This window comes from Myodes glareolus, chromosome 2 (assembly GCF_982192425.1).
Source record: "Myodes glareolus chromosome 2, mMyoGla1.1, whole genome shotgun sequence".
In the NCBI taxonomy this organism is placed as follows: Eukaryota; Metazoa; Chordata; class Mammalia; order Rodentia; family Cricetidae; genus Myodes; species Myodes glareolus.
The window spans coordinates 123140970-123168037 of NC_142027.1; the positions used below are offsets into that span (position 1 = coordinate 123140970).

General features: G+C 49.0%; 1 protein-coding gene and 1 long non-coding RNA gene across 6 annotated transcripts; one reads left to right on the forward strand and one right to left on the reverse strand.

Moving 5' to 3' along the window:
- Positions 1-590: 590 nt before the first annotated feature.
- Kmt5a (lysine methyltransferase 5A) lies at positions 591-23451 on the reverse strand. 5 transcript variants are annotated; one of them, XM_085678935.2, is made up of 8 exons: positions 23323-23341; positions 16867-16982; positions 15614-15770; positions 11644-11863; positions 11192-11279; positions 5928-5987; positions 2853-3043; positions 591-2298 (listed from the first exon to the last, which is right to left on the reverse strand). In XM_085678935.2, the coding sequence occupies exons 1-8, from the start codon at positions 23330-23332 to the stop codon at positions 2088-2090; spliced, it is 1053 nt and encodes a 350-aa protein (XP_085535061.1). In that variant the 5' UTR covers positions 23333-23341; the 3' UTR covers positions 591-2087. The 5 variants fall into 5 exon arrangements, with proteins under 5 accessions (XP_085535061.1, XP_085535066.1, XP_048303180.1 ...); XM_085678940.2 differs by lacking the exon at positions 23323-23341 and adding an exon at positions 17201-17371; XM_048447223.3 differs by lacking the exon at positions 16867-16982 and having other exon boundaries at positions 23323-23451.
- Positions 16382-18341, forward strand: LOC146895392 (uncharacterized). The gene is made up of 2 exons (XR_014998044.2): positions 16382-16682; positions 17874-18341. It is a non-coding gene; the product is annotated as an uncharacterized LOC146895392 (long non-coding RNA).
- Positions 23452-27068: the final 3617 nt, after the last annotated feature.

Sequence of the window (27068 nt, forward strand, 5' to 3'; positions counted from 1 at the left end):
CACGGGCAGCTTGGACATGTCTCAAAACAAGGCAGTCCTACTAGCTACCATTTAGGGCATTTGCCACATGCTAGTCATTACCCAGAGCTACCATATATATCACCAAACTCCCAGGAACCATTTTAGAAAGGTGACTCAGGAACCCAATTCTAAAAAACATACTTGAATTCTGACTACCCAGGACAAACCCCAATTTGTGTCTCAGCATCAAGTTAGATCCCTTTTTTATTTTTTGGTTTTTTGAGACGGGGTTTCTTTGGAGCCTGTCCTGGAACTAGCTCTTGTAGACCAGGCTGGCCTCGAACTCACAGAGATCCACCCGCCTCTGCCTCCTGAGTGCTAGGATTAAAGGCATATGCCACCACCGCCCGGCTCCCACCATCTTTTCTAAATTTATTTATATGCCACAGTAGGTGTAAAGTTCAGAATAGTACTTATGGGGATTGGTTCTCTTCTTCCATGTGTATGGGTCCCAGAGACCAAACTCAAGCAATCAGGCTTTGGTGGCACAAACCTTTACAGGCTGAGCCACCTGCATCCCACCCATTTTAGTCCATCTTACCCTCATAAAACAGAACACATAGATGGCGTTGCCTGGCAATAAATATTTTAATTCTTTTTGCTTTATTTTTATGATGACAAATAATTTTCAAGTTTATTTCCTTTTTTCGTTTGCTATTTAAATACAAAGCTAAGCCACAAACAGGTACAACCAAGACATTTTATCTCACAGTTACACCCTCCTGTCGGATCCTCCTCCAAGTCTGACCACTGACCGGACCAGCAAGGGGTGTGGGGAAGACTTTCTTAGGTAGCACCAGCAAGAGGCCGGGGGAAGGGGGGAGGTGTTGGGGACAAGGGTGAGTTCTCATACCTAGCTCCAGAGCCCCAGCCCCAAGATGGAAGGAAACCACCTACTTCTGCTATCACAGGTTAAGAACGATCATAATGATTCTCTGGCTGCCAGGCACCCTAGTGCCACACATATCTGATGCTTCCAGGGGTCCTGCCTTGGCAGCAGGTAGAGAACTTTCCATGCAGCAGAATCAGGGTTGCAGGTGGAGGGGTGGGTAGGTGTATATGGACTTAGTAATTTCTGGTCCCACTACAAAAATCTTACTTTTGATTAGAAGAGTACCATCTTAAATCTTCTCTACACAAACCATCCAGCCAAGCCAAAAAGCTTAAAAAAAAAAAAAAAAAAGACCCAGAAGAAAACAGTCATTTCACTCCTTTCAAAACCTATATACATATAAGTTGTTTTCTGTGGTTTTTTTTCCATTTTTTAAATTTTTTTAAAACGTTTTGTTTTATTATTTTTTTTTAAAATAAATTCAGTGTTCACATTTCTATAAAGAATTAATGCAGTTTCAGGAGACCTGCCCCGCTGGGGCAGGAGAACAGTGCTTTTTCCGGCCTGCCTCTAGTCTGACTGCCCACCCTGATGCTTCGAGGTGCCTGGAAAAGCCAAAAGCCTGTGGAAGAGGTCTGTTCCCGGCCGGGCTTCCGAGCCCCGGGCTCAGTAAGCTTTGGAGAAAGCAGAGGGGAAGACGAGCTTACTGCAAAACTTTTGCTAAAAAATATTCACACACGTCAATGTGTACGCCTGTCAAGACGCTGAGGAGAACAAGAGCTTGGAGACATCCCGTCCAGGCTGTGCGTGGGGGGGTGGCAGCACCCTCACACCCGCCTGTCCTTGGACGTGGGGTGCGGGGGAGTCCTGGCTTTCATCTTGGGCAGAGCCCAGCTTCCTAGTTCACGTTCCACTCCATTCTCTACACCTGTGCCGGCCGAGTCCTCGACTGCGCGGGAAGCACAAACGCTCAATTGTATGCAAAAAGGTACAAAAACAACGAGAATATAAAAGTTTTGGTAATATAAGGCCATCTGTTCAAGTCCACCTTGGAAACCTGTAACAGATATTTAAATACTACATGAAAAGGCATCTTTAATAGACTTTTTAAAAACATCTGAAGTAATTAGCTAAGAGTGTGTGTAAAAAAAAAAACAAACATCATTTCCCTTTGAGGGCACTTTGTCCTTTGAAGAAGGAGGCAGGGTGGCAGGGAGGCAGGGAGGCCACATGGTTAATGCTTCAGCCAAGGATAGGCCTCAATGGAGGCCTTGCTGCGGTCACCATAGTCGTACAGGAGCTCTTCCCCAGCTGCAATGTCGCGGGAGGCGATGAGGATGAGGTGAGGCACGCCATCGATGTCATGCAGTTTGGTCTGGCAATTCCCACACTTACTATGATTGATCAGCCTTCCCAGGCGATTAGTTTCTCGAGTGGCATCCACGCTGGTGTGGTGGGAGAGCAAAGGGATTACACTGATACAGAGACCTTTAACCTGCTGGGATCTTGTCCCCTATGACTAGTGGGTGTCGACTGGCAGCTGCACTTGGGGGAAGACAGTTTAACCCCAAAGGCTACTTTGGAGAGCTTGGAGACAGACCCAAAGAACTCTCTATGGAGCTAAGTTAACTGTAGTGTTTCAAAATATATAAATGGATAAAAACCAGCTCCCCTGACCTCAGCCAGGAAGGAACAACTACCATCTTGGTGAGCTGCTGAGGCAAATGCCCAGAGGGAGAGAGGCCCTGGGAGCTGCTGAGCAGTTTTCTAGGGGATAAGTCCCCTCCTGCTTGAGGACAGCTGCAATCGAAAGCAGCTGATCTCACTGGACATGGCTCTTCAAGCTTGCAATCCTAGTGCGCAGGAAGCTACGGCAGGAGGCTGATGAGTTTGAGCCCTGATCTAATGGTAACAAGCAAGGAAACTGATGGAGACTCGGGAAGAATCCAGGGCACCCAGCTCTCTGCCTGTCCACACTGCTCACTCACAGGGTACTCACCAGTAGGTTTTGCTCAGATATTGAAAATAGTACATGTAGCAGCCTGTGGAGGGGTCTTGTGCATACAGAGCCTCCCGCTTCTTGGCATCGGTGATCTCAATGAGGTCCCCATGGTATTCTACCACAAAGTCTCCCCGGGAGAACTGCTTGGTGGCAATTACACCCCGGCCTTTTCCATCAATGAGATCAATCTGTCAGAAGGTGACAAGACATCATGAGTTCATAAATGTGAGAGATGTCACCAAGCATGGTGTCTTCCAGGGGGATTAGACTACATTAAAAAAAAAAAAAACTTTATCGGAAGGGACTCAATAAAAATAAAACCCACACCGGACAGTGGTGACGCACGCCTTTAATCCCAGCACTTGGGAGGCAGAGGCAGACAGATCTGAGTTCAAGGCCAGCTTAGTCCACAGAGCGAGTTCCAGGACAGCCAGGCCTCTCTTGTCTTGTCTTGAAAAAACAAAAATAAAATAAATAAAATAAAAAAATAAAACCTACTCACTAGCCAGGTGGTTGTACACAACACCTTTAATCCCAGAACTCAGGGGGCAGAAGCAGGTAGATGGATTTCTGTGAGTTTGAGGACCAAGGCTCCAAAGCTGCACAGAGAAACTCTGTCTGATAAAATCAACCAATCAATCAAAAAAACCGATTCACCGTGCAATAGCTTAATGGCTTTTTTTCTTAGTTTTTCGAGACAGGGTTTCTCTGTGTAGCCCTGGCTGTCCTGGAACTAGCTCCTGGGACCAGGCTGGCCCCGAACTCAGAGATCCACCTGCCTCTCCCTTCCGAGTGCTGGGATTAAAGGTGTGCACCACGGCATGGCTTTTACTAAAGTACCAGGTCTAGTTAAGGCTCTTCCCATCCCACCATGTAAACAAGACTCTACAAAGTGCAATCCATGTGCAACGTCTATGATGCCAGTGGGACTTTCGGCCCAGCGGGTACCCGGTGGGATAAGACTGTTCTAAAAGTAGTAACAGTGTTTTAAGGGCCACGTGTCTCTGGAAGATTATGAAATCCATGATGTGATGAACCTGGAGCTTTATTACCAGTAGAAGGGAATTCCTTCTCCTTGTCTACGCTGCCTTCCTCTCCTGCCCTCATTTGACACTGGTATAGGTGCCCATTTTTAACAATTCACATGAATAAAAACTTCAATGCTGAGAAAAACAAAACAAAACAAACAAACAAAAAACAAAGTACAGTCCATGTTAGGCTCCCAGATGAAATCTGCTAAGTGAGTAAACACTATTTGGCAGATGAGAAAACTGAGGCTTAGAACGGCAGTCACATGTTCAAGATCACAAAGCTAGAAAATGGTGGTGTTAGGGGTTCTAGTCCATAAGATTCTCTGCTTTTTGGGGAGGAGCAGGCTCAGCGTCCTGAGCCTCCTGCAATTCAATAACTTTGGTGTTCTTCCTCACACTTGTTCCAAATGGAAACACAGGAGGGATGGCTGTTCACGGGGCCCAGGACTAAGTCGAGAATTTTATAGGTGGCTTCTAGGCCAGACACATCTGCCTCAACACCCTGGCGTAGGTAGTCCCCTCACCCAAACCACATGTGTACAGAACATACCAAGAGTCTGTGTGTGGCTTTGATTTGGCACATGCTTAGCATGCAGAGGGCTGTGTCCAGTCCCCAGCACCAACAGAAAAAAGATCCACCAGGAGAAAAGCAAGTGCCTTTGATCTCGCCATGGGTAACAGTTTGGAATACACTTCTCTTTATCGTTTGCTTGCTGTGTTCTTTCTTTAGAGAATGAGTGCAAGGACTGAACACAGGCTCTGCCTATGCCTGACAAGCTTTCTATCACCGAGCTACATTCCAAGCCCCCTTTTTGTACTGAATGGACTCCGTGGCTTAGACAAGACTTGATCTTATGATCTTAAGACTATGCTACCTCAGCCTCCTAAAAAGCTGGGATGACAGCTTCTGCTACTACCCCACTGCATCTTTCTCACCCAGGGCCATGCATAGTGGTGCTCGCCTTTAATCCCAGAACTTTGGAGGCAGAGGCTACATAGTGAGAGAACCTGTCTAAAACACAACAAATAAACCAAAAAGTTCTTTCAAGGCCTGGAGAGATGGCTCAACACTCAAGAGCACTTGTTGTTCTCGCAGAGGATCCAGTTCAGTTGCCACCACACTGGACAACTTACACCAGCTCTAACTCCAGCTCCAAGAGATCTGATACCCTCTTCTGGCCTGTTTGCAATCCCATTCCATTTGCATAAAACAGGAAGATATACATAGGTATATATATATAAAAAAGATCCTGGGCTGGAGAGATGGGCCAGGGGTTAAGAGCACTGGCTGCTCTTCCAAAGGTCCTGAGTTCAATTACCAGCAACCACGTGGGGGCTCACAACCATCTGTAATGAGATCTGGTGCCCTCTTCTGACCTGCAGACAGAATGCTGCATACACAATAAATAAATGAATGAATGAATGAATCTATCTTAGAAAAAAAATTCTTTGTAAAGATTACATTTAGAAATGGAGCTGAGAGACAGTGAAGCAATTAAGAGCACTTATTCTTACACAGAACCTGGGTTCTCAGGACCTACATGGCAAATTACAATGACAGACCACGAAACTCCAGTTCCAAGAAATCAAATGCCTTCTTCTGACTCCCCCCCCCCCCACGATAGGGTTTCTCTGTAGCTTTGGAGCCCGTCCTGGAACTAGCTCTTGTAAACCAAGTTGGTCTCAAACTCACAGAGATCCGCCTGCCTCTGCCTCCCGTGCTGGGATTAAAGGTGTGAGCCACCACCACCTGGCTTTTGTGTCTATCAGGCCTGAATATGGTGCACAAACATACATACAAGCAAAAGACAAACTACACAAAATATATATATTTAAAAAACGTGGATGTTTCACCACAATCAAGTGGATGACTCCTCTGTGCACTCTTTCTGACACGTTTGCTTCACAAGAACTTTTGAGTGTGGCTCAAAGGGTTGTGGCAGCCAGGGATCATGTGTAGCCAAGGCAGCCTTCTGGCTGGTCTCAGTCATGAGCTACGTAGTAAGTCCATCACTACAGTGCAGTGATGCTGTGGCCTTACCTTCATGCCTTCTTCCTTCCCGCTCTCAATCAGTTCATCAATTTTTTTCTTTTCTTCAGACTGGGTGGAGAGGAAGCAGAAAGAGTGTTAGCACTCACTCACCATGCTACGGCCCACCTGGGAGACCAGCGCCCTGAGCACACCTCTCCTCACTCATCTGCGGTGAGAAATCCATCACCTAGTTTCTCTGGGACAGGAAGGACACAGTTCTGGATCGCTTGCTATACTTAAAGACGGTTTCTGAGACGGGTAGTCATTCTGAAAGCCCAGACTGGCCTTGAACTCATGATCTTCCTGAGTACATACTCCAGAGTATGGGAAAATAGGTAGGCATTACCATTCCCAGCTAGTTTGGATCTCAAGCATCTCCCAAAGGTTCTTGTGAGAAACCCAAGTCCTGTGGTGCCATTGGGAGGCACTGAAACCATTAAGAGGTGGAACCGAGTGTGTGTGTGTGTGGGGGGGGGTCCACTGGGGATGTACCCTGGATAGGGTAGTGAACTCCTGCCTAGTGTCTCATTTTCAGCAATAAGGCAAGTGCCTTTGTCCTATGTGCTCTTCCATGAAATGCTGCCTACTTAACGCAACAGGGGTCAGCTCATGGGCTGTCACCTCTAAAACAGGAACAGAGAACAAACTATAACTTCAGGTTATAGACACACTGCTTGTCCTGCATAGTACTTTTTGCTGCTAATTCTGACCATCTGAATTTATCTCCAGAACCCACACAGTAAAGGGTGGAGCCAACTCCCTTAACGTTGTCTTCTCTGATTACCACACCCAAACCATGGCACACTAATGCCCCAGCTCTAAGTAAGTAAGTAAATGGAAAATCTGGATTCCAACTTCATGTGAAATCACCAACACCATGAACTGGACACAGTGGCCTACGCCCACAATCCCAGCTGCTCAGGAGGCTGAGGCAGGTCGTTCACACAATTGAGGGCAGCCTCAGTTACATAGTGAATTCTAGGCCAGCCGAGGGTAATCTGGCAAGGCACATCTTTAATCCCAGCATTCAGGAGGCAAAGGCAGGCGGATCTCTGTGAGTTTGGGACCAGCATGGACCCAACTCTATAGAGAGAGTTCCAGGACAGCTAGGGCTACACAGTGAAGCCCTGTCTTGATAAACAAACAAGAAGAATGAACAAAGGGGGAGGGGTGCAGCACTAAGGAGATGATGCCTGCTCAACATACGGTTTAATGCCCAGCACTACCAAATACACACAGAAATGGATGAATCACAAGGAGCAGACAGAGGCTGTACTCGTTGTTGTTGTTGTTTTTTAAAGCTTTTTTGAAATATGATTTCTCTGTATAGCCCTGGCTATGCTGGAACTCACTCTACAGACCAGGTTAGCCTTGAGCTCACAAAGATTTGCCTGCCTCTGTCTCCCAAGTGCTGGGATTAAAGGCATTCACCACTACAGCTCAGCCCAAACTCCATTCTTTACCTAGTACCAGGAGTCTTTTGAGAATATAATTATTGTTGTTTTTATTTATTTATTTAGATTTTTTTCAAGACAGGTTTCTCTGTAGCTTTGGAGCCTGTCCTGGAGCTAGCTCTTGTAGACCAAGCTGGTCTGGAACTCACAGAGATCCGCCTGCCTCTGCCTCCTGAGTGCTGGGATTAAAGGCGTGCACCACCACTGCCCAGCTCTGCCTTTGTCTCTCAATTATAGACCTTGAATTCAGAGATCTGCCGGACTGCCTTCTGAGGGCTCAGATTAAAGCTTGTGTCACCACACCAGACTTTTTCTTACGGAAGCACAGAACTAGGTATCTTATGGACAAGGAATAGGCCTCACCTCCCCCCATTGCCTTATCTACACCTCCTCACCAGCTACATAGCCAGCAGCTCTTCCAGAAAGCTGGGTCTTTAGCCTCTAGGCCTCTGAGCAGCTGTGCTTCCGGCAGAGTGACCTTTTCCCTCAACCATCTGCCTATTTCCTCCTTTGTTCCAGAGTTGTCAAGACACCTTTTCAGAGAGACTGCAGACTCCTGTGGACCAAGGGGCCTTAGGCTCCACACTCTACCAAGCTACTCTACCTCACTAAGTTAATTCAAAGGTATTCAAGGTTGATTTCTGTCGTCCTGGCAGGACTGGTGACTGCACGGAGGATTTCAAGCATGGGAGACGAGGACACTTAGAGCTGCTCTTCAGCACCGGCTGCTGGCATGCTTTTTTCCTGACTGTAGGTGCTTGAGACTATTCAGCGCAGGAAACCCTAGCAGGGATAGAAGGCAAGGCGGGAGTGGATTCTGGCTGGACACACCTGTGGCAGTTAATCACTCCAGTGTGCACAGAAAGGACGATCGTTGAAGAGGTGTGGGCACCTGGGGATTTTCCTGTTGGGACTGAACATGACCAGGAGGAGCTGAGCTGAGGAGAGGTAGGCCAGGAGTTTGAGGTTTCTCAAAAGCTAGCCCCCAGTTTCTCACGGATAAGTTAGGCACAGATAAAGCAGGCCAGAATGCAGACAGAGTAGGGTTAGAACAGTCCTGAGTGAAGGTGGACAGGAAGGAAGGATGACTGCTTATGGTCCTCAGGTGGTACCAGAAACAAAATGGAACCCAGAACATTGGCAACAGTAACCATTCTTGCTATGCTGTGGTTGTCACCCACAACATAGCAGCCAGCCGGCCATAGGGCTGGGAGCATCTCTCTATGGTTTGTTCTGTGCACAAATCCTATGGCCCAAATCCCTCTCTCCTGCTCGGAATTCTGTACCTGGCTCTGCCAGGCCAGCTTGTTATTCAGCCCTATGAGGTACCCCAGAACTTGGCATTTTGATCATTTCACTCTTAGCCACTTGGTCAAGAATGGTATCTCTTGGCCCACCTAGTAACTCAGTCCCCAGTCTAGCCTAAACCCTCTGACAAACCTAGCCACTATGTCCTCCAGCTTTCTCAAGAGAACACAGACCCTGCCAACAACAGTCACAGCCACATCGTCCTGGGCAGCTGTCACTTCACTGCTACAGCCAACGGCAGGGCACGAAGCTCTTTCAGCGGTGCCAAGACAAACAGCGAGGGGCACAGTGTGGCTCTTGCTTGTACGGGTTCCTGGTCTAGCAACAGGGCACACTTTCCCTGCCTGCAGCTTATCTACTGCAGGAAGTCGGTAGCTTGTGTCACACACGTCCCTCTGCAACCTTCTGTCTCCAGGCACAAGAGCACACAGCCTCAGCTGCTCCCACCCAGCAGTCCCCAGCCCCCCGTGGGGCCGCTGTGGCTCCTGCCTGGCTGGGAGGAGCTCTGGGCTCTGTGGCCTGGCACCACCTTCGCTCTGCAGTGCTGCCTTTGAGAGTGACCTAGCACAGCCTCCCACTGCTGGCGGGCGTTAGAACAGCTCATTCTTGGCCAAAAGACACTGTCTTTGACAAGAAATAAAGCCAAACTATTGGGGACATGGGGAGGGAGGGTGGGAGTAGCAGACCCTCCCCTCTTTTGGGTTTCTTTTTTAAATAAGGCCGCATCAATTAAAAGAAGAGAAGATGACAGAGCTCTGTGGCTCCGCCTGCGTATCTGCCATCTCAGATGTTGTGGAGACCTCTGCAGCAGATCAAATGATCAAACCGCCCAGACCAGTCCTATCTTCCCTGTGCGGAGATGACCTGGAACCTCCAAAGTCAAAAAGACCTACAGGGAAACGGGTGTGTGTGTGTGAGAGACCCTGAATCACTGTGTGGGAACAAGGAGGCATCTGGCCATACCCAAGGGGTTCAGAACAGAGAAACAATGACCATAGTATACTGCAGCAAATATTGACAGGCTGTCCACTGGGTACTGGACGTATGGGGCCACATGAGCTGGCTACCTTTCTGCCTACCGGCCACTTGATGTTCACCTGGGAATAGACAGATACTTAGGAAATCGATCATACTAGGAAACAAGGGTGTGTGTGTGTGTGTGTGTGAATTAACTGCCATTTGCACCCATTATAGTACAAAAGAGTCTTATGTAGCCCAGGCTGGCCTCAAATTCTTTAAATAACTTAGACCTGTACTTTTGTTGTTTGTTTTTTGAGATAGGGCTTCTCTATGTAGCCCTGGTTACCAGGAAGACACTACGTAGACCAGGTTGGCCACAACCTTAGAGATCCACCTATCTCTGCCTCTGGAGAGCTGGGATTACAAGCACACCACACCATTCTGTGCTTGGCCTTGAACTCTTGATGTTTTACTTCCTCAGTCCTTGGACTGGATTATAGACAAGAGCCACCAACTCCAGTTTATACAATGCTGGGGATGGAATCACGGACTTTGAGAGGCATGCTAAGCAAGGACTCCAACTGAATTACCTACCTGGCTCCAGGAAGCCATTTTACTTGTGCATTTTGCTTTAAGACAGTTTTACTATACAGCCAACGAGTTTTACTATGTAGCCTCAAACTGGATTATCTCCCACAAATCTATTTCTTTAATCTTACTAACAGCTCACTGGCAACAATCTTTTTTTTTTTTTTTTTTTTGAGGCAGTGTCTTGCTATGTAGCCCTGTCTGGCCTAGAACTTGCTGTCCAGACCAGGCCGCTCTCATCAGAACTTACATGAGTTCTCCAAACTCTGTCCTGAATACTAGGTGTGTGTCTTCATGCCTGGCCTTTACCCTTCTATTTTACAGACAGGAGAATTGGTAGCATCCTGACATCTCCTTGGCAACCAGGCACAGTTACCCCTCTGCATATGGCAAGCAGATCCTAATTTGTTCACAGGTACAAAGGTACCATTAAGAGACAATTCTACTCCCGATCTGCCCCCCATCCAGGCAAGCAGCTCTTGTCACCCCCCCCCAATAAACTCCACACTTAAACTATGTCTGCATGGCATATTCTGTCTCGAGCAGTGGTTTGGGCCACTATCAGGCACCACAAAGGTCCCTCTCCCAACATATTATAGCAAGAACGTACTACACCACGGAGTCTAAGTATTTCCAAGCCACTGTTCTTTAGAAACGTCTAGATGGCAGACAAGAGAAGCCCATGAAAGAACAGGTAACTTCCTCCATGATTCCAGGTTCTAAAAGACCTGTCAACACACCCTGGAAAAGCCAATCGATTTTCTATGTCATGAGGTACAGGTTACAAAGTTCCCTAAAGCGATCTTAAGCAAGCCTCCTGCTCCACCAGGAAGGCAGAAGGGAGTTGAGGATGATCTCTGCTAGGGGGAAGAACAAAAGACACACCCCAGGCTCCACCTAAACATATTAAGCAAAACCCATAGGCCATCATGTTCCTCCCAGCTACAGCTGAACAGACCCTACCTGTAGCTCAGCTTTGCTCTTCCTGGAGCTCCTTCGCACAGGGTAGAAATCTGTAAGCTTTCTATTCTGCTGTGTTTTCCCTTGAGACCTGGGTGAGAGGGGAAGGAGGAAAATAAACACAAGGCCCACTGCCCTGCTCATATCCAGGAGGCGATGTGTGTTTCTCAAACACCTTTGTGCACTGGGACCTAACAGCTCCTCTGCTCACCCACCTAGGTGGGACCCAGTTTCAAGGACAACTGATCACTCCCCCTCCCAGGGGAAGAGACCGGGAGGGAGGCGAGGCCTTGACCTCTGGACCCACCACAGACACACGGAAACACCAGGAAGTGTGATGACTCAGGTGAGAGGCCTAGCAGTGGACTACATAACCACAGCAGGTACCGGAGCCAGGCCACAGGAACCAATGCTCTCCAATGCTCTATGTTAGGAGAAGGCACCAGAATACTTACTTTTTCCGAGGGGCCTGCTTGCCCTTGAGGGGTTTTTTCAGGGCCTGCTTGGCAACCACTGTATTGGTAGAATCACATGACGGGGGTGGAGTTTTTGGAGGCTCTGCTGCTTCAGATTTTTGGTTTGGAAAAGGTGCCAGGGGACCTCTCCTGGCGTCTTTGATCTTCTGTTCATCGGACTTCACGGAGCTTCGGATTGTATTCCCAGCATTTCTTTTCTCTGCAGAGGGGGTGAGGTGGTGGCAGGGATTTACTCTATGCACTGGTACCACATGTGTTCTAAGACAGGCTAAGAACAGCATCATGGGAGTGTCCCGAAGTGGCTGGATCCAGTGTTCACTAACGCCAACCAGGCAGAAGCACTTGGGTCTATGTTTTGACCGAAACACTGGCAAGGGAAAGTGGTCCTCTGTATGTGGACATAGGAGATAGCCTGTGATCATGTGAAGTACTACTGTGGATGATAATGCCAGCCTGAATGTTCAGCCAGCAGCTTTCAGACACTGGACTTCAGAACCAAGGAAATAAGCACAATTCCCAAAGCAAGAGCTAGCTAGCACTAACGGGCAAAGTGACGGGACAGCGTCCAGACTCTTCCCACTCACTTCAGACAAACAAACGTTCCTTCTAAGAAGGTTGAAGCCTACTCCCAGAGGTACTCAGGAGGGTACCTGGGCAGGCTGGAATGCATCTTGCAATGAGGTGCAGAGCAAACAGACATACGGTGAACAGTGTACAAGCTCTGCGCTGGTGAACCACGCTATTTTTAAAAAAATGGATCTAATGATACCCCCCCCCCCCAGACAGGGTTTCTCTGTAGCTTTGGAGCCTGTCCTGGAACTCGCTCTGTAGGCTAGCTGGCCTTGAACTCACAGAGCTCCACCTACCTCTGTCTCTAGAGTGCTGGGATTAAAGGCGTGCCCCTGGCTTTAATGATTTACTTTTTAAAGTAACTAATATACTATCCATACTATCCAGAGATATGAGATGGCACAGTAATTTTGGAAAACAGTTTGGCGGTTTCCTCACAAAAATAAACATATAATTACCATAATCCCACACTCAGTCATCTACTTAAGTTTGATTAAAAACACACGTCTACACAAACATCTATACATGAAATGTGGTAGCTTATGCACACTAGCCAGGAAAGCAAATAACTCAAGTGACCATCAGCGGATGAATAGTTAAACGAAATGCCATCTGTCTACAAATGGGAAATGATTATGATTCAGCCTTAAAAATGCATGAAGCGTTGACATATAAACTACATACAACATGGACAAACTACATACAACAAACTACATACAATGAAAAACATGCTGAGTGAAAATGGCTACATATCCCATGACTTCATTTGCATGAAAAGTCAACAGGCAAGGCTGACCCCAGAAAGGAGTTCAGAGCAGCACAGAGCTGTGCGGGATGGGGCGTTCTTTGTGGAGCGATGAAAATGTTCTGAATTTAGACAGTGCTGTGTAATTCTCCGGACCCTAAAAACCACCCGACTGTACACTTCGGAGCTGGGGCATAGCTAAGAAGGTAAAAGTAAAACCCTGCATGGTGGCACACACCTGTAATCCCAGCACACTTGGGAGGTGGAAACAGAATACAATTTAAAAGCCATCCTCAGCTGCATGGGAATTTTAAGGCCAGCCTGGGTTATGGGCGGGGGGTTAGGATGTATCCTAGTGGTAGAGTGGTAGACTCTCTGGGTTCTACCCCCAGCTCTATAAAATAAGTAAATATACTTTGATGCCTGAATTATAGCTCAATAAGCAAAAGAGAAAAAAGAAACACATCACAAGCACCAGGAAGTCAGACATAGGGAGCTGGAGAGCTGGCTTAGTAAAGTGAATGCCACATCAGCACAAGGATCTGAGTTTAGATCCTCAGCACAGGCATCAAAAAAGCTGGGGATGGGGGCTTTGGGGAGGGTATGAGACAGCTTAGCAGGTTAGGGCGCTTGGTGTCTCAGGACCTTCATGGTAGGATAAAACTGATTCCCGGGAGTTTTCCTCTACATTCTCTCTCTCTCTCTCTCTCTCTCTCTCTCTCTCTCTCTCTCTCTCTCTCTCACACACACACACACACACACACACACACACACACACACTCTGAATAAATACAATTAAAACAAAAACCCCTAAGTCTATCCAGGTCAGTCCACTCCCTTCTTGGCAGGAGGCAGGTGTAAGGTGTAACCCTGGGAGTATGCAGTGTCTGTTAACACCTGTGACACGTGCCTTGCCACAGCACAACTGGGTGAAAGTTTGACCTTCCTCAAAACCCCCCACACCCTAGTCCCCGCCACTTAGCAGCACTGGGAACCGGCACGCCAGCTGGTGAGACCCCATTACCATGAACTCTGCTCTGTTTAGGAAGCAATGCAAGGCGGCTAAGGCCTCAGACAAATTCCTTCGCCCACACCTGGGTGTCTGGTGCCCTCCTAATAGCTGCAGGCACAAGGACGTAGAAAGATGTGGTGATGGCAGAGGGGTCAAGCTGACAGCTGGACATCTAAAGCCCTTATACACACAACCCAAGGTGTGAGACGGGAATCCTTCTCTCAACTGACAGATATGACAGTCGGGGCTCACAGAGAGCTGCAGTTTACCCAAGCCTCCTTCCTCCTTTCTAGCAGCAGTTACAGTCGGAATCTAAGCTATTTTGAGACTGACTCAGACAACATACCCTGTGCATGGGGGTGGAGAAAAAAGTTCAAGCTGAGGCCCTTCCACAGGCATAGAGCTCAAATACGGGGTCAGAGCTCGGGCTTTAGCACTTCTGACCATTTCCATTAGGGAATACACAGCTTTCTCCTATAAAGCCGACGACAGCCTGGGGGCCCTGCTGTCTGGTAAGGTTCCTCTACAAGGAGTGAGGTATGGGGGTGGACAGGAGCCCCAGACTCCCTACTAAAGGTTTGTTTTGTTTTGTCTTGTTTTCCAAAACAAGGTTTCTCTGTGTAACAGTCCTGGCTGCCTTGGAATTAGACCTTGTAGCCCAGAGTGGCCTTGAACTCACGGAGATCCACCAGCCTCTGTCTCTGCCTCTGCTGGGATTAAAGGCGCCACTGCAGCCCAGCATTGCCACTAAAGCTTTAAAAAGGACTATCTGGAAGAAAGCAAGATTCTTGGAGGGTTCGCCTTATTCATAGGTCTAAGTTGAGTATTCTTTCCTGTTAGGAGGTGAGCCGAAGGCCTCACACTTGCTCGGCAAGCATCATCCCACTGAGCTGCATCCCAACCCTATTCATTCTGGGCAGTGAGGTGGGCAAGGGCTCATCCTGTAGGCCAGGCTTTGAGACTACTGCAATCCTGATGTGGCTCCCACAGAAGTGTCGATAACCACGTGTTCTTGGTTTAGTCTTCCTTTCTTTGTTCTTTTTCTTTTTTTGTAAAGTGCGCAGGATCAACTCCAGGGTCTCACACCCTATGTAAGTGTTGTACCACTGAGCCCTGCCACCAGCCTACCCAAAATATCTAACTCCAAATCTCACACTCAGCGCATGCTGCTTTGGAAAGTAACACAGAACACCTGAACGGAAAGAAGCTGAAGAAATGGGGTCAGGGCCCGCCATACAAGGACAGTGAGCAGATTCACTGCGATCACTTCACACTGCAGCCGCCTGCGCTGCACAGCCTGGATTCACTTTTCCTGCATTCTTAACAATCAGAAGCCTCTCGAATCGCAGAGAGGCCAGGTGTGTTATTTTTGCAATGTGGCAAGACACGCCTGAAGGATATGCTAACTCTTATGAAAGTCGGAAAAACCTGTCAGACCACAGGACACACACCCTGACACATCCGGCTCTTTCCACCTGTGTTTGCTTCTCACCAGTGAGAAGGAACACAGTTAATATCTCCCTCACACCTGGCCCTGAGAAGGGGTGCAGCAGTGTGCGTGTGTGTCCCTGAGAAGGGAGGGTGTGTGTGAGTGAGAGAGAAAGGGCCATTTCAGGACTTACCTTCTCGCTTCCTGTAGATTCCAGCTAATGGCTTCCCCTGGCATTTGACCTCGTGATGTGCAACTGAGTTCTCTTCCTGAAGAGGGGAACGCATTCCAGAGCACTTGTTTGGACTCATGTAGGCATAGATCTTTGACTGCCCCACAAACACGTTCTCCTGAAAGACAAACACATACTCTGAAAGAGCTTGAAAACAGAGACAATCTCACCGCATCTGAAGGGAAGACGGGGAAATAAGAACACAGAAGACAGATGTCACCACTGCTCCCGGACAGGCCAAACCAGAGATGTCAGCCCCAGGAGAGCTCTCTCAGGAGAGCTCCGGCAGATTGTGAAGCCCCCAGTCCCAGGTTTCTGAACACATGTACTCTCTAAACCTGGTACCTAAGGAGGTCTGGCCATCAGAAGACAAGACAGTACATAAAGCTCCAGTCCGTTTAAGAAAAGAGTGAACCTACCAGCAGCAGGGAGGTCAGAATGACCCAGGGAAAACCAGACTCTGGATCTGAAGGGCTGGGCTGAGTCAGGGGTTAACTCCCCGGGCTATGGAGTCAGTCACTAGCACAGAAACAGGCCTAAGGGAACCTGATTAGCCACTTGGGGCTGAGGCCAGCTGGGAGGGCTTGTGTACTGCCTGAACCTTCTGCGGCAGGCCTGGCCCATCTCAAGTCACTGCAGCTCAGCACCTCCCAGTACTGTGGCTGAGTGATGGGGAAGGCCAATGAGAGCTCAGGCTCTGGGCCAGCGCATTTAGGGCGGTCACTCCACTGCAAACCGCACCTTGGCTGCTAACACCGGGCAGTCTCAGGGGGGGAGGGTCGGTACAGGTCACTTCTGCGTTGTTGTCTTTGGGTGTGGAGCCTCTCCTCGGAGAGACCACACAGGAGGAGGGCTCTCCCAGAAACAATGCAGGGCCTGGCTGCCTGCTAAGCCACTAAACACATCAGACACTCTGGTGACTCTTAAGGGACGCAAGCAGGTCCCCTACGCCCTTGGGAAGGCAGCCACCTCCCGGGACCCCAGGTCTCGGGAGGGACTGAATACGCCACAAGGCCACAAACTTTACGAGGTCAGCCACTTGCCAGGGCCACGGTGAAGCGGGGCGCTACTCTTGGCCAGGCAGCAGATAAGGAAGCTGCCCCACGCCGATCCCACTTTCGGGCGCCGATGGGGGGCACCCCCCGCTGCGCCCACGTGCGCGAGGCCCGGGCCCGGTTGGCGCGCTGCTCAGAGCGGGGAGGGAGCCTGCTTACCCCGTCGCTGCGGGGCCTCCCTGGGCCCCTCTGCTCCACCATCTCCGGGCCCGGGGCCGTCGCCGCCGCCACCGCCGCTGCCGCCTCCACCGCGCGGGGCTTGCACATCTTCCTGCCTGGAGAGGGGGGACCCGGGGGAAGCGGGGGAGGGGCGCTCAGGGCGCGGCGGCGCGGGCAGCGGGACCGCGGGGCCCGCCGCAGCCATGTCTCTGAGCCCGCAGGCAGGGGGCCCGGCTGCGCCGTCCCGGGGCCCTCGCCGCGACGCCCTCCCACCCGGCCCGGAAGGGCCCCCTGCGCCCGCCCCACCCGGCGCGCCCCGGCCCGACACACCCACCTGCAGCCCGGCTAGGCCCATGGCGGCGCGGCCGGCGCCCTCGCCCTCGCCGCGGCCCGGCCACCAGCGCTGCCGCCGCCGCTGCTGCTGCTGCTGCCGCCGCCACCAGCGCCGCCGCGGCGCCCCGGGGAAGGGCCGGCGGCGCCCTACGGCGCCCGCTTCGCCCATGGCCCTCAGCAGGCCGGGCGCCCGCGCGCGCCGCAGCCGGGGCCCGGAGCGAGGCCGGGGACGGCGCGGGCAGGGGCGGCGCTGCCAGGCGCCTGCGGGGCGGGCGCGAGGGCGCGTGGCGGCCAATCCCGGCTCGGCGCGGCCCCTCGCGCGCGCGCCCCCGGCCACTCGGCGCCGAGACTGCACGGCTCCCCGATCCCACCGCCGGGCCGCGTCGGCATGCGTGGGATGCTCACGCGAGCCCGGGCGTCCACCCTGTGGGCATCCCGGTGTTAGGTGGGCAGTATCGGGCGGGGGGGGGGGGAGGGGCAGGGAGACAGAACCAGGAAGTGATGGGGCCTTAGTCCTAACTGGCGTCTGACTGTGGCCGGTAGGAGACCCAGAGGAGCCAGAGAGCTCTGCCTGGCCTTGATAAGTTTGCTGGGATGCTGCTTCTGCCATATCTTGTTCATTCCTCAGAACAACCCGTGGAAGACAGACACCGTTATTATCTCTTTTCCTAAAGATGGGGAAACTGAGGCTCAGAGAAGCGAGGAACCTGGCCAACTTCTTTCAACCTAGTTTCCAGCCTTGGTCAACGGATCAGAGAGACTGCACTCATGGCCACAACTGACGGTTACAGATGAAGAAACCGAGGAATAACAGAAGTTTTAGTAGGTCACTCACCTTGTGTTCCTGCGGCCCTCCCTGTAAGAAAAATGCCTAGGCAGCCAGGGTTCCAGGCACTCTGGTGACTGTAAGCTTAGCTTACTGCCTTGTGCTGTGCCTGTGTTAGGGCATGCAGGCTCACAGCCAAAGATTCGCTGTATTTGTGCAAAGTCAGAGGCAAACAAGACACTTGAAGGTACCCAGCTCCTTACAAGAGCATTACAACAACTGCTAAGTGACTTTCGAAGTCTGGCCTTCTATGTCTTGGTAGCTAAACCCACGAGGGATCTTCCAAAGTCTACAATAAATGGGCTGTTCAGGGTCACCTCCTCACGTTATCTCAGATTAAAAGGCCTAAACTGAGAAAGATTACAGGATAAGTCATTCTCAGAACATTCACACCAGATCAGCTTGCTTTAATTAATCACTCTCTAATTCCCATCCCTCTGTCGAGCCTACCACACTAGAATAATGGAAACTATTCAGAAGTAGAAAAGAGTCCAAAGTGACTCTCGGACACCCAAGTTACACCACATGGAAGTGCCTCCCCATCTGAGGTCAAACAAGATTTATAATTTGGAGTATCAACCCTTCCAGCTCAGTTGCTACTTTAATTCCATCCCCCATGCTATTGTTGCGTGTCAGCCCTCAGAAGCAGGGCATGGATAGCTATGAAAATTATTTGGTATAGAGGCCGCCCTTTCCCTGCACCTGTATATAACAAATATCCTATCAACAAACAGAGCTAAGGATAGGGCTCAGTGGTAAAATACATGCCTAGCACACAAAAAGCCCTAGGTTAAACCCAAAGTTCTACAAATAATAACAAACAAACAGCATGAACTATCCCATTTGAACTAGATATGGAGGATCGAGCCTCCAGTCTCCACTTGGAAAGCTGAGGCAGGGGTTGCAAGTCTGAAGCCTCTCTGGGCTATAAAAGAAAACAACCAGACAGAAACACAAGCTCTACTGTTGCCTAGGATCTTTCCGAACTATAACCTGACAACATCATCAAGAGCTAACATAGTTTGAGTGTTCGCAGTGTGTCAGAACCTTTAATATGACATCACTCAATTAAAACTTCTTATTATGGGCTGGAGAGATGGCTCAGTGGTTAAGAGCACTGGGTATTCTTCCAGAGGCCTGGGGTTCAATTCCCAGCACCCACATGGCAGCTCACAATTGTAACTCCAGTTCCAGGGTATCTGATATCTTCACACCAATGCACATAAAACAAAATTAAATAAATTATTCTTAAAAAACCTTCTGATTATTATTACACTATTACTCCTCTTTTACACCTATTCAAACAGGCTCAGAGCAGGTAACTGACTTGCCTATGACAAGGACAAAATGGGACCTGAACCCACTTCTGCTATGTATTACATTTTACCATAAAGAATGGTACTGCTTCTCTTGAATTCAAATGCCAACATAAAAATCCATCTACTGAACATTTACTGAATACCCACTTTGTTCCAGCCCATGTACACTGTGAACATAAACACAGCTGGAGGGTCATGAGGTCGGGGTGGGGGCTGTGTGAAAGGGGCCTTGTAGACCATAGTGACTATTGTGGAGTTACTCCCAGGAGCAACGGGAGAATAGGGGAAGTAAAAGTCACGTGGTAAAAAAAATCTGTATTCTTGTCGGTGTGGTGGCGAACGCCTTTAATCCCAAACTCGGGATGAGGGGGGCAGAGGCAGGGGGAATCTCTGTGAGTTTGAGGCTAGCCTAGTCTACAAAGTGAGTTACAGGACAGCCAAAGGTACACAGGGAAACCCAGCCTTGGAAAAAAAAAAAGTAACGTGTATTGTTTAGCTGCTGAGAGGTGAGGGTGAGACTTGTGTGGAGATCATGAAGGTGGGAGAGAGGAGAACAATGTGAAAAGGGCAGAAGAGATGGAGAGAAGTAGAGGAGCTGACTTTCCTCAAAATAGAGCACATCGTGGCTCCCTCCCGTAGTCCCTACACCAAACCAAACTGAAACAGTATATCTGCGCTGGAACAACAAATAGACTAACAACCCAAACCAAGACACTCTTCAAAGTCAGAGAGAAGCTACCGGGCATGTGAGCAGTTTCTTCAAATGAGACAGCAGGCCTCTCAAGGTGACAAGAACATCTTTCTATTCTTTCCTCTGCCTCCTCTTTTGCGTGTGTGGGGGGGGGGAGTCTCACACTGTGGCCTAGGCTGGCCTCCAATGCTCAGCAATTCTCCAGCTTCAGCGTCCAAACTTCTGGGGCTGTAGGTGTGAATCACCACACCGGTCAAGGGTGGACTTGCTAGGGAACAAGGATGAAGAGCGGTGGAACGGTGCTGACTTAGCATGCACCAGGCCCTGTGTTTCATCTCCAGTATCACAAAAACAACCTCCCGAAGTGACTTTCAGGAGGAAAGTCTGGTCTTTGCATTAGACGTACCCTAAAGGAGGTGGGATCTATAACTCTTAACGTCTAATCCAATAATTTATCGGAGTAATGCCGATTCACCAGGCCAAGCAGTGCCCCGACTAACACTCAGATACTTGAGAAGCTGAGGCAGGAGGATTGCCTGAATTCTAGGCCAGTCTGAGGCCAGCCAGACTCAGATAGTGAGACACTGTCTAAAATCAAAACCAAAAATAGACTTGGACTAGGTACGGTAGGTACACATTCTTATTTCAGCACTCCAAAGGCAGAGGCAGCCAGATCTCTGTGAGTTTGAGGCCAGCCTGGTTTGCACAGTGAGTTCCAGGCCAGCCTGGGCTATACAGCAAGACGCTGTCTCAAAAAAGATGAATAAATAAAAAAGGAGTTGGGAGAAGATAAGACAGTGGAAGAGTGCTCGCATAGCAAGTATGAGGCCCTAGGTTCCAATCAATAACACACACACACACACACACACACACACACACGAGTAATTAAGTCAACGAGCACATAGCTACTGATGAAGGTCATAAACCTTACTTGGCAGAAGTTGGACAACTTTGCCCCTTAGCTTTGGCTAAGAAAGGGAGGTAACAGCAGAACAAAGACACAGCATGGCAAAAGTCGGTGACTTTATACTTCACCTCTGACCACTGAAGAACTAGATGAAATAATTATAAAGATTAACTGAGAAAATAAAAGGTTTGGATTTCAATAATAATTATTCCCATATGTCTTTTTCTTCTGTTTTTTCAAGACAGGGTTTCTCACTGGGCGATGGTGGTGCTTGCCTTTAATCCTAGCACTTGGGAGGCAGAAACAGGTGGATCTCTAGGAGGTCAGCCTGACCTACAAGATCTAGTTCCAGGACAGGCTTCAAAGCTACTGAGAAACCCTGTCTCGAAAAAAAAAAAAATTCTCTGTGGTAACTTTATTCCCATATTTCACAATACTTTTCTTTCTATAATTTAATTAAACCGTGGTTTCTATTGTTGTCGGTTTAGTTTTTTGAGACGAGGGTTTTTTTTTTTTTCTTTTCGTAGCCCTAGAAGTCTTGGAACTTGCTTTATTGACCAGGCTGGCCTCAAACTCAGAGATCCACTTGCCTCTGCCTCTGAAGTGCTGGAATTAAAGGCTTTTGCCACCCTATACACAGCTCAATCGAATCAAGTTTTACTGGCACTCACACACTACTTTTTTTTTACTGTGTACTGTGCCCTTGGAGATCAAAATGGTTTTCTGTGATAGTGTAGAAAGATGGCTCACTGGTTAAGAGCACTGGCTGCCCTTCCAGAGGACTCAGGTATGATGCCCAGCACCCACATGTCTGTTCACAACCTTCTGTAGCTCCAGTTTCAAGGGGATATGACACCCTATCCTGGCCTCTGTGTTCACTAGGCACACATGGTGCACAGACACACATGCAGACAAAACACCCATACATATGAAAGAAAAATAATAGTCTTAAAAGTTTAAAAAAAGTTTCGTGGTAATAGCAAAAGTGAAGTAGGGAATCATAAGCTAAGCTAGTCAGACAATTTAAATATATTTTTAGATGCTTATTTTTTCCCCAAGAATAATGTAGTGTGAAACCGGACTTGGACGAGCTGGAGAAGTGGTCCAGCAGTTAAGAGCACTGTTCTTCCTGAGTTCGATTCCCAGCACCCACATGGCAGTTCACAACTGTCTCCAGGTTCCAGGGGATCTGACACCCTCACACCAATGTACATGGAATAAAATAAATTTTAAAAAAAAAAGCAACTGGGCATGGTGGTGTATACCTGTAATTCCAGAACTTGAGGGACAAAGCAAGAGGATCTCTGCAAGGTGGATGGCAACTTGGTCTATATACCAAGTTCCATTTCAGTCGGGGTTACATAGTGTGGCTCTGTCTCAAAGTAAGAAACACGAAAAAGTGCTAGGGAGGAAGGGGTAAGGATGAGACTAGTGTTCATTTTCTCTGCTAACTGGGCTATGAAACACTTTAACGTGGTTCACTATGCCTCTTTTCTGGTTAGGAAGTCTTGTCCCCAAAGACCATAGAAGAATGCTGGGAGAATAAATGATGCAATAAGGTTCAGAGCATGCAAAGGGACCAATAAATATTCCCTTAGTGAGTGGAGACTTAATCTATGATTATTGCTATACAGAGCACATTGCATTAAGGGAAATTCCCACTAACACGTTAGGTCATGACATTTCAATAAAAACGCAATACTCCAACTTAGAAAACAACAACAACAAAAAAACACTACAGTAACGCTCAAGTTTTTGGTTCTTTCGTGTGTGACAGAGCGGCTAGAAATGACCAGCCGCTTTCGTCCTGCTAGCGAATTATATTCTAAAAGATGGACTTGCCTCGCGCGGCCTCACGAGTCCACCTACGCCATCCCATGTGGGCTGAGGTACTACCCAGCTTAGGGGTAAAGAGCTGCTCCGCCAAACACTAGGGGAACCCGATTCACCCCGAAACGGACCTCTGGGACCCAACCTGACCCCGTGGTGCAGAGCTGACTCAGGGGAACGCACTGCGTGAGATACCAGTCAGCAATCTGCGCCCTGCTTCTGGGTCACCTCCGCCGTCAGCCAGGCTCGAGACATCAATAACAACCGTTCCCTAGAGGGGCGCTGCGCTCAAGTTTCCAAAGAGCTTTGACATAGGGATACATCAGCTCTGGGGAGACCGGCTGAACCACAGGCGCCCACTCGTCCGGCAGGGACAGCGCAGTCCGACTGTGGGAACGGTCTCCGGGAGCACGCAGGGTCCCGTGTCCTTCGGGGTCCCCACGCTCCACCTTAGGTGGATGGCTGCGAGCGGCCGCTCCTGCGCCGAGCGCTCCCTGCAGTGCGGGTTGCCGCCAGGCAGACCCCTTGCGCAGGCCACCCTAGCAAATACCTCTGGCCATGGCCCGACTCTGTCACCACCTGGAATCTCCCGGGAAACCCAGCTTTCGAAAAAAGTTGCAACAACCGTAGCCAACTGCTCTGCCAGTGCGCGGCCGCGGGTGTTGATTGGTGAGGCCTCCCGCCCTTTCGCGGGCTGGTCGCTGTGATTGGGGTACTCGAGGCTAAGGCCCGCCCTTCTCCCCGCCTCTCCGCAGGCACGGCCTTCGGGAAGGTGGGAGTGAGGGCTTTAAATTTGATCACCTCGTTGCACGGATTGGATGAGCTAGAAAGACTCATCGGCTGTTATTGGAAGGGAGGGGCCTTAAGCTCCTCCTTCTTCTGATTGAAGCTCCGCCTCGGGCTTTTCAATCTCCAGTTGGAGAACCAGGCTTAGGGGTGGACCTGAACAGGAACTTCCGGTTTGCGGTAGACTTGGCCGGAAACCAGACCTTTGACCTGTCGACCTCTCTATGCTTTTGGGCTGCTCAAAGCGTTCCGAAGTTTGTCGTCTCCACCGCCTTGACGTCCACTTTCAGTTTGGCTCGTTCATTCGAATTCCTACATCGCAAAGGCTTGCAGCAAACAGTATGTTCTTCCAATATGTAAACTCTGGGTACAACTCCTAAAACTGGGTCAGTGGGTAAACTCAGAACCCAAAATTACAGCCCAGATCACCGGCCTATTTTATAGATGGGATCATAGACTATCCAGGGAATTTTTGGTTTTGTTTTGTTTTTTGAGACAGGGTTTTCTGTGCAGCCTTGGCTGCCCTGGAATTCGTTCTGTAGACCAGGCTGGCCTCGAACTCTCAGAAATCCACCTGCGTCTGCCTCCCGAGTGCTGGGATTAAAGACGTATGCCACTACCGCACGGCCAATCATCCGGGAATTTTATTTGTTGCCCAGGATTACCCAGCAGTTTCGCTTCAGGGCCTAGGTAAATATCTATCAGGGCTGACGGTCAGCTACACAGCCCCCTTCGCTCCAGGAAAGAAACACACCCAAGGTCCCAGATAAGCGCAAGTGTTCTTGGCTTTAGAAACAGGGAAGGCGTCACTACCTGTTTTCTCTGTAGACTGAGAACATTTTGTTGGGCAAAGTAGAAAGTGACACTTTCTCATGACCTGACTGTGCCCATGATGGAGCACCCCAGACCTCGGGCTCTTTGTTCTCTGTTGTCAGTGATGGAATTCAGCGGAACTTGGTGATACCTTCCTTCGTCTCTCCTCCTCCGGACATGGAGTGAAATGACAAATTTAAGGCTCCCTGGGCAAGTTCAGGAGCAATGCAGAGAATATGGTCTTACATTAAAAAGAAAGAAGGGTGAGGATGTTATCACATTGGTGAAGTATTTGCTTAGCAGGGTCAAGCCACGAGGTCAACCACAAGTACCACCACCATCCAAAAATAAAAACATTAAGCAGTACATCCCCAAGAATCTTTCCAACTTCCATAAATATGTAGAGGTCCCATACAATTTATTAATTCAGATCTGGGTATGATGACTCATATCTGTAATCCCAAAGAATTGCTGGGAGAGTTTAAGGTCAACTTGTGCTATAGTGTGAAACCCATCTTTAAAAAAAAAAAAAGAAAATCCAGGGGGGCTAGAAACAATGTGTCAGGGTTGAGAGCACTTTCTTCTGCACCCTAAAGGCATTTCCACTCACGTGTACAATACATACACAGGATGAAAAATATGCACCCAAGAACACATCTATATACATAATGAAAAAATAATAAAAATGTATCTTAAAAAACAAGCTGATGCCAGGTGGTGGTGGCTTTTAGGAATATTTCTCAAGACGAACCTTTCTGCCGACGCAAATAATTCCAACCAGACCAAATTAGACCCAATAAAAGATGCCCACGTTTACTGCAGTGCTCCCAGATGACTGGGAAAGCATGACGAGGAGAGAGGGGAGACCATGTGAAACCTCAACACTCGGAGACCACATGTTCATCCTTGGGGGGCAGCCTAAGTAGCCTGTGGGAGTGATCCTGACCCTCCCTGGCCACCGCTTGGTGGGCTTTCCCGGAGGTGAAGTCTGGACTAGGCAACTCCCAGGGGAGGGGGCTTGAAATGGATGCCTGGGGCTGGGGTGACGCTTCCAACCAAACATCCCAGGCTTCTTGGATATAGGGGATAAAGTCTCACTTTCAACCAAACAGTGGTGCACACCTTTAATCCCAGCACTCAAGAAACAGAGGCAGGTGAATCTCTGTGAGTTCAAGGCCAGCTTGGTCTACAGAGCGAGTGCCAGGACAGACTTCAAAGCTATAGAGAAACCTTGACTCCAAAACCAAAACAAAGCAAAAAACCCACGTTAAAAAGGAAAAGAAAACAGCGAAAACATAGTGCTGGGGTTGGCAGCACATGTCTTCGATCCTTTGGTTCCAACCCTAGAGAGATAGAGGCAAGTGGATCTCTGAGTTAGAGTCCAACCTGGTAATGGTGAGACCCTGTCTCAAATCAAAACAAAACAAATCAGCTGGAGATGGAGAGATGGTGTGTATTGCTGTGATAAAAAACCACGACTGTGGCAAGTTGGAGAAGAAAGGGAAAGGGTTTATTTGGCTTACACTTGATTACATATCACTGAAGGAAATCAGAACAAGAACTCAAACAAGGGAGAAACCTGGAGGCAGAAGTTGATGTAGAAGCCGTAGAGGGTTACTGCCTACTGGCTTGCTCAACCCACTTTCTTACAGACCTTAGGACCACCAGTGCAGATATGGCACCACACACGATAGGGCTGGGCCCTCCCACATCAGTCACTAATTAAGAAAATGCTCTATAGACTTGGCTACAGACTGATCTTATGAATGCATTCTCTCAGTTGAGGCTCTATGGTGACATTAATGTTTTAATAAAGCTTTCCTGAAGATCAGAGGGTAAAACTAGGTCACTGGAGGCCAGGCAGTGGTGTCACACATTTAATCCCAGAATTTGGGAAATGGAAGCAAATGGATCTACATTTGGTGCTCAACGTTTTGGGTGCAAATTCATAGAAAAGCAAGCTGCAAAGACCTGACTGCATGTGGGACTCCAGCTCCACCCAATGAGGCTTTCTTTTCTCTCCCTACCCCCCCCAGCCCCAGGCAGCACGCCCAACACACGTTTGTTTGTTTGTTTGTTTGTTTTTCAAACAATCCCACGTCCCAAGCAGGTTTTATTTTTCTCTCCAGACAACCGGCTCTCTTTCTCTCCCTCTCTCCACCATGGGTTGCGAGCTCTCCCTGAACCCCTTTCTCAGGCTGCTGTCAAACTAGGTAGCTGCATTGAAATCCAGTTAGGCTTTTACTGTTCTATGCAGCAGCAGTAAGCCTCACATTGTGGTACGATGTCCCACTGGCCTGGCACCAGATGGATAGCAAGCAACCTCCACTAGCCATGAAACTCCAAAGCCAGGAAAGCAGGGTTGTAACTGGCCTGGCTCAAGAGTTTTCACAGAGCCCCTAGGCCTTCCTTTGTGTTACAAATACCATTTGTTGCCCTATGTGAATCTCAACTGAGAGTTCCCATGGATACAAAGCCCTTGCAAAACTTGGTTTAGAGGAAACCCAGAAAACCGAGGTACCTCATAAACCAGGTTTTTGCAACTGGCATTGTATTTTTGGAAGCATCTCACAGTCTGTATTGAGATATGGAAATCTATTAACTAAAATAAAAAATAAAGATGCCAAGAGGCAAAGACAAGGCGCCTCCATTCACAGAGACTGAGCCCCCTGCAGCTGTGGAGGCTAAGTTCATTCT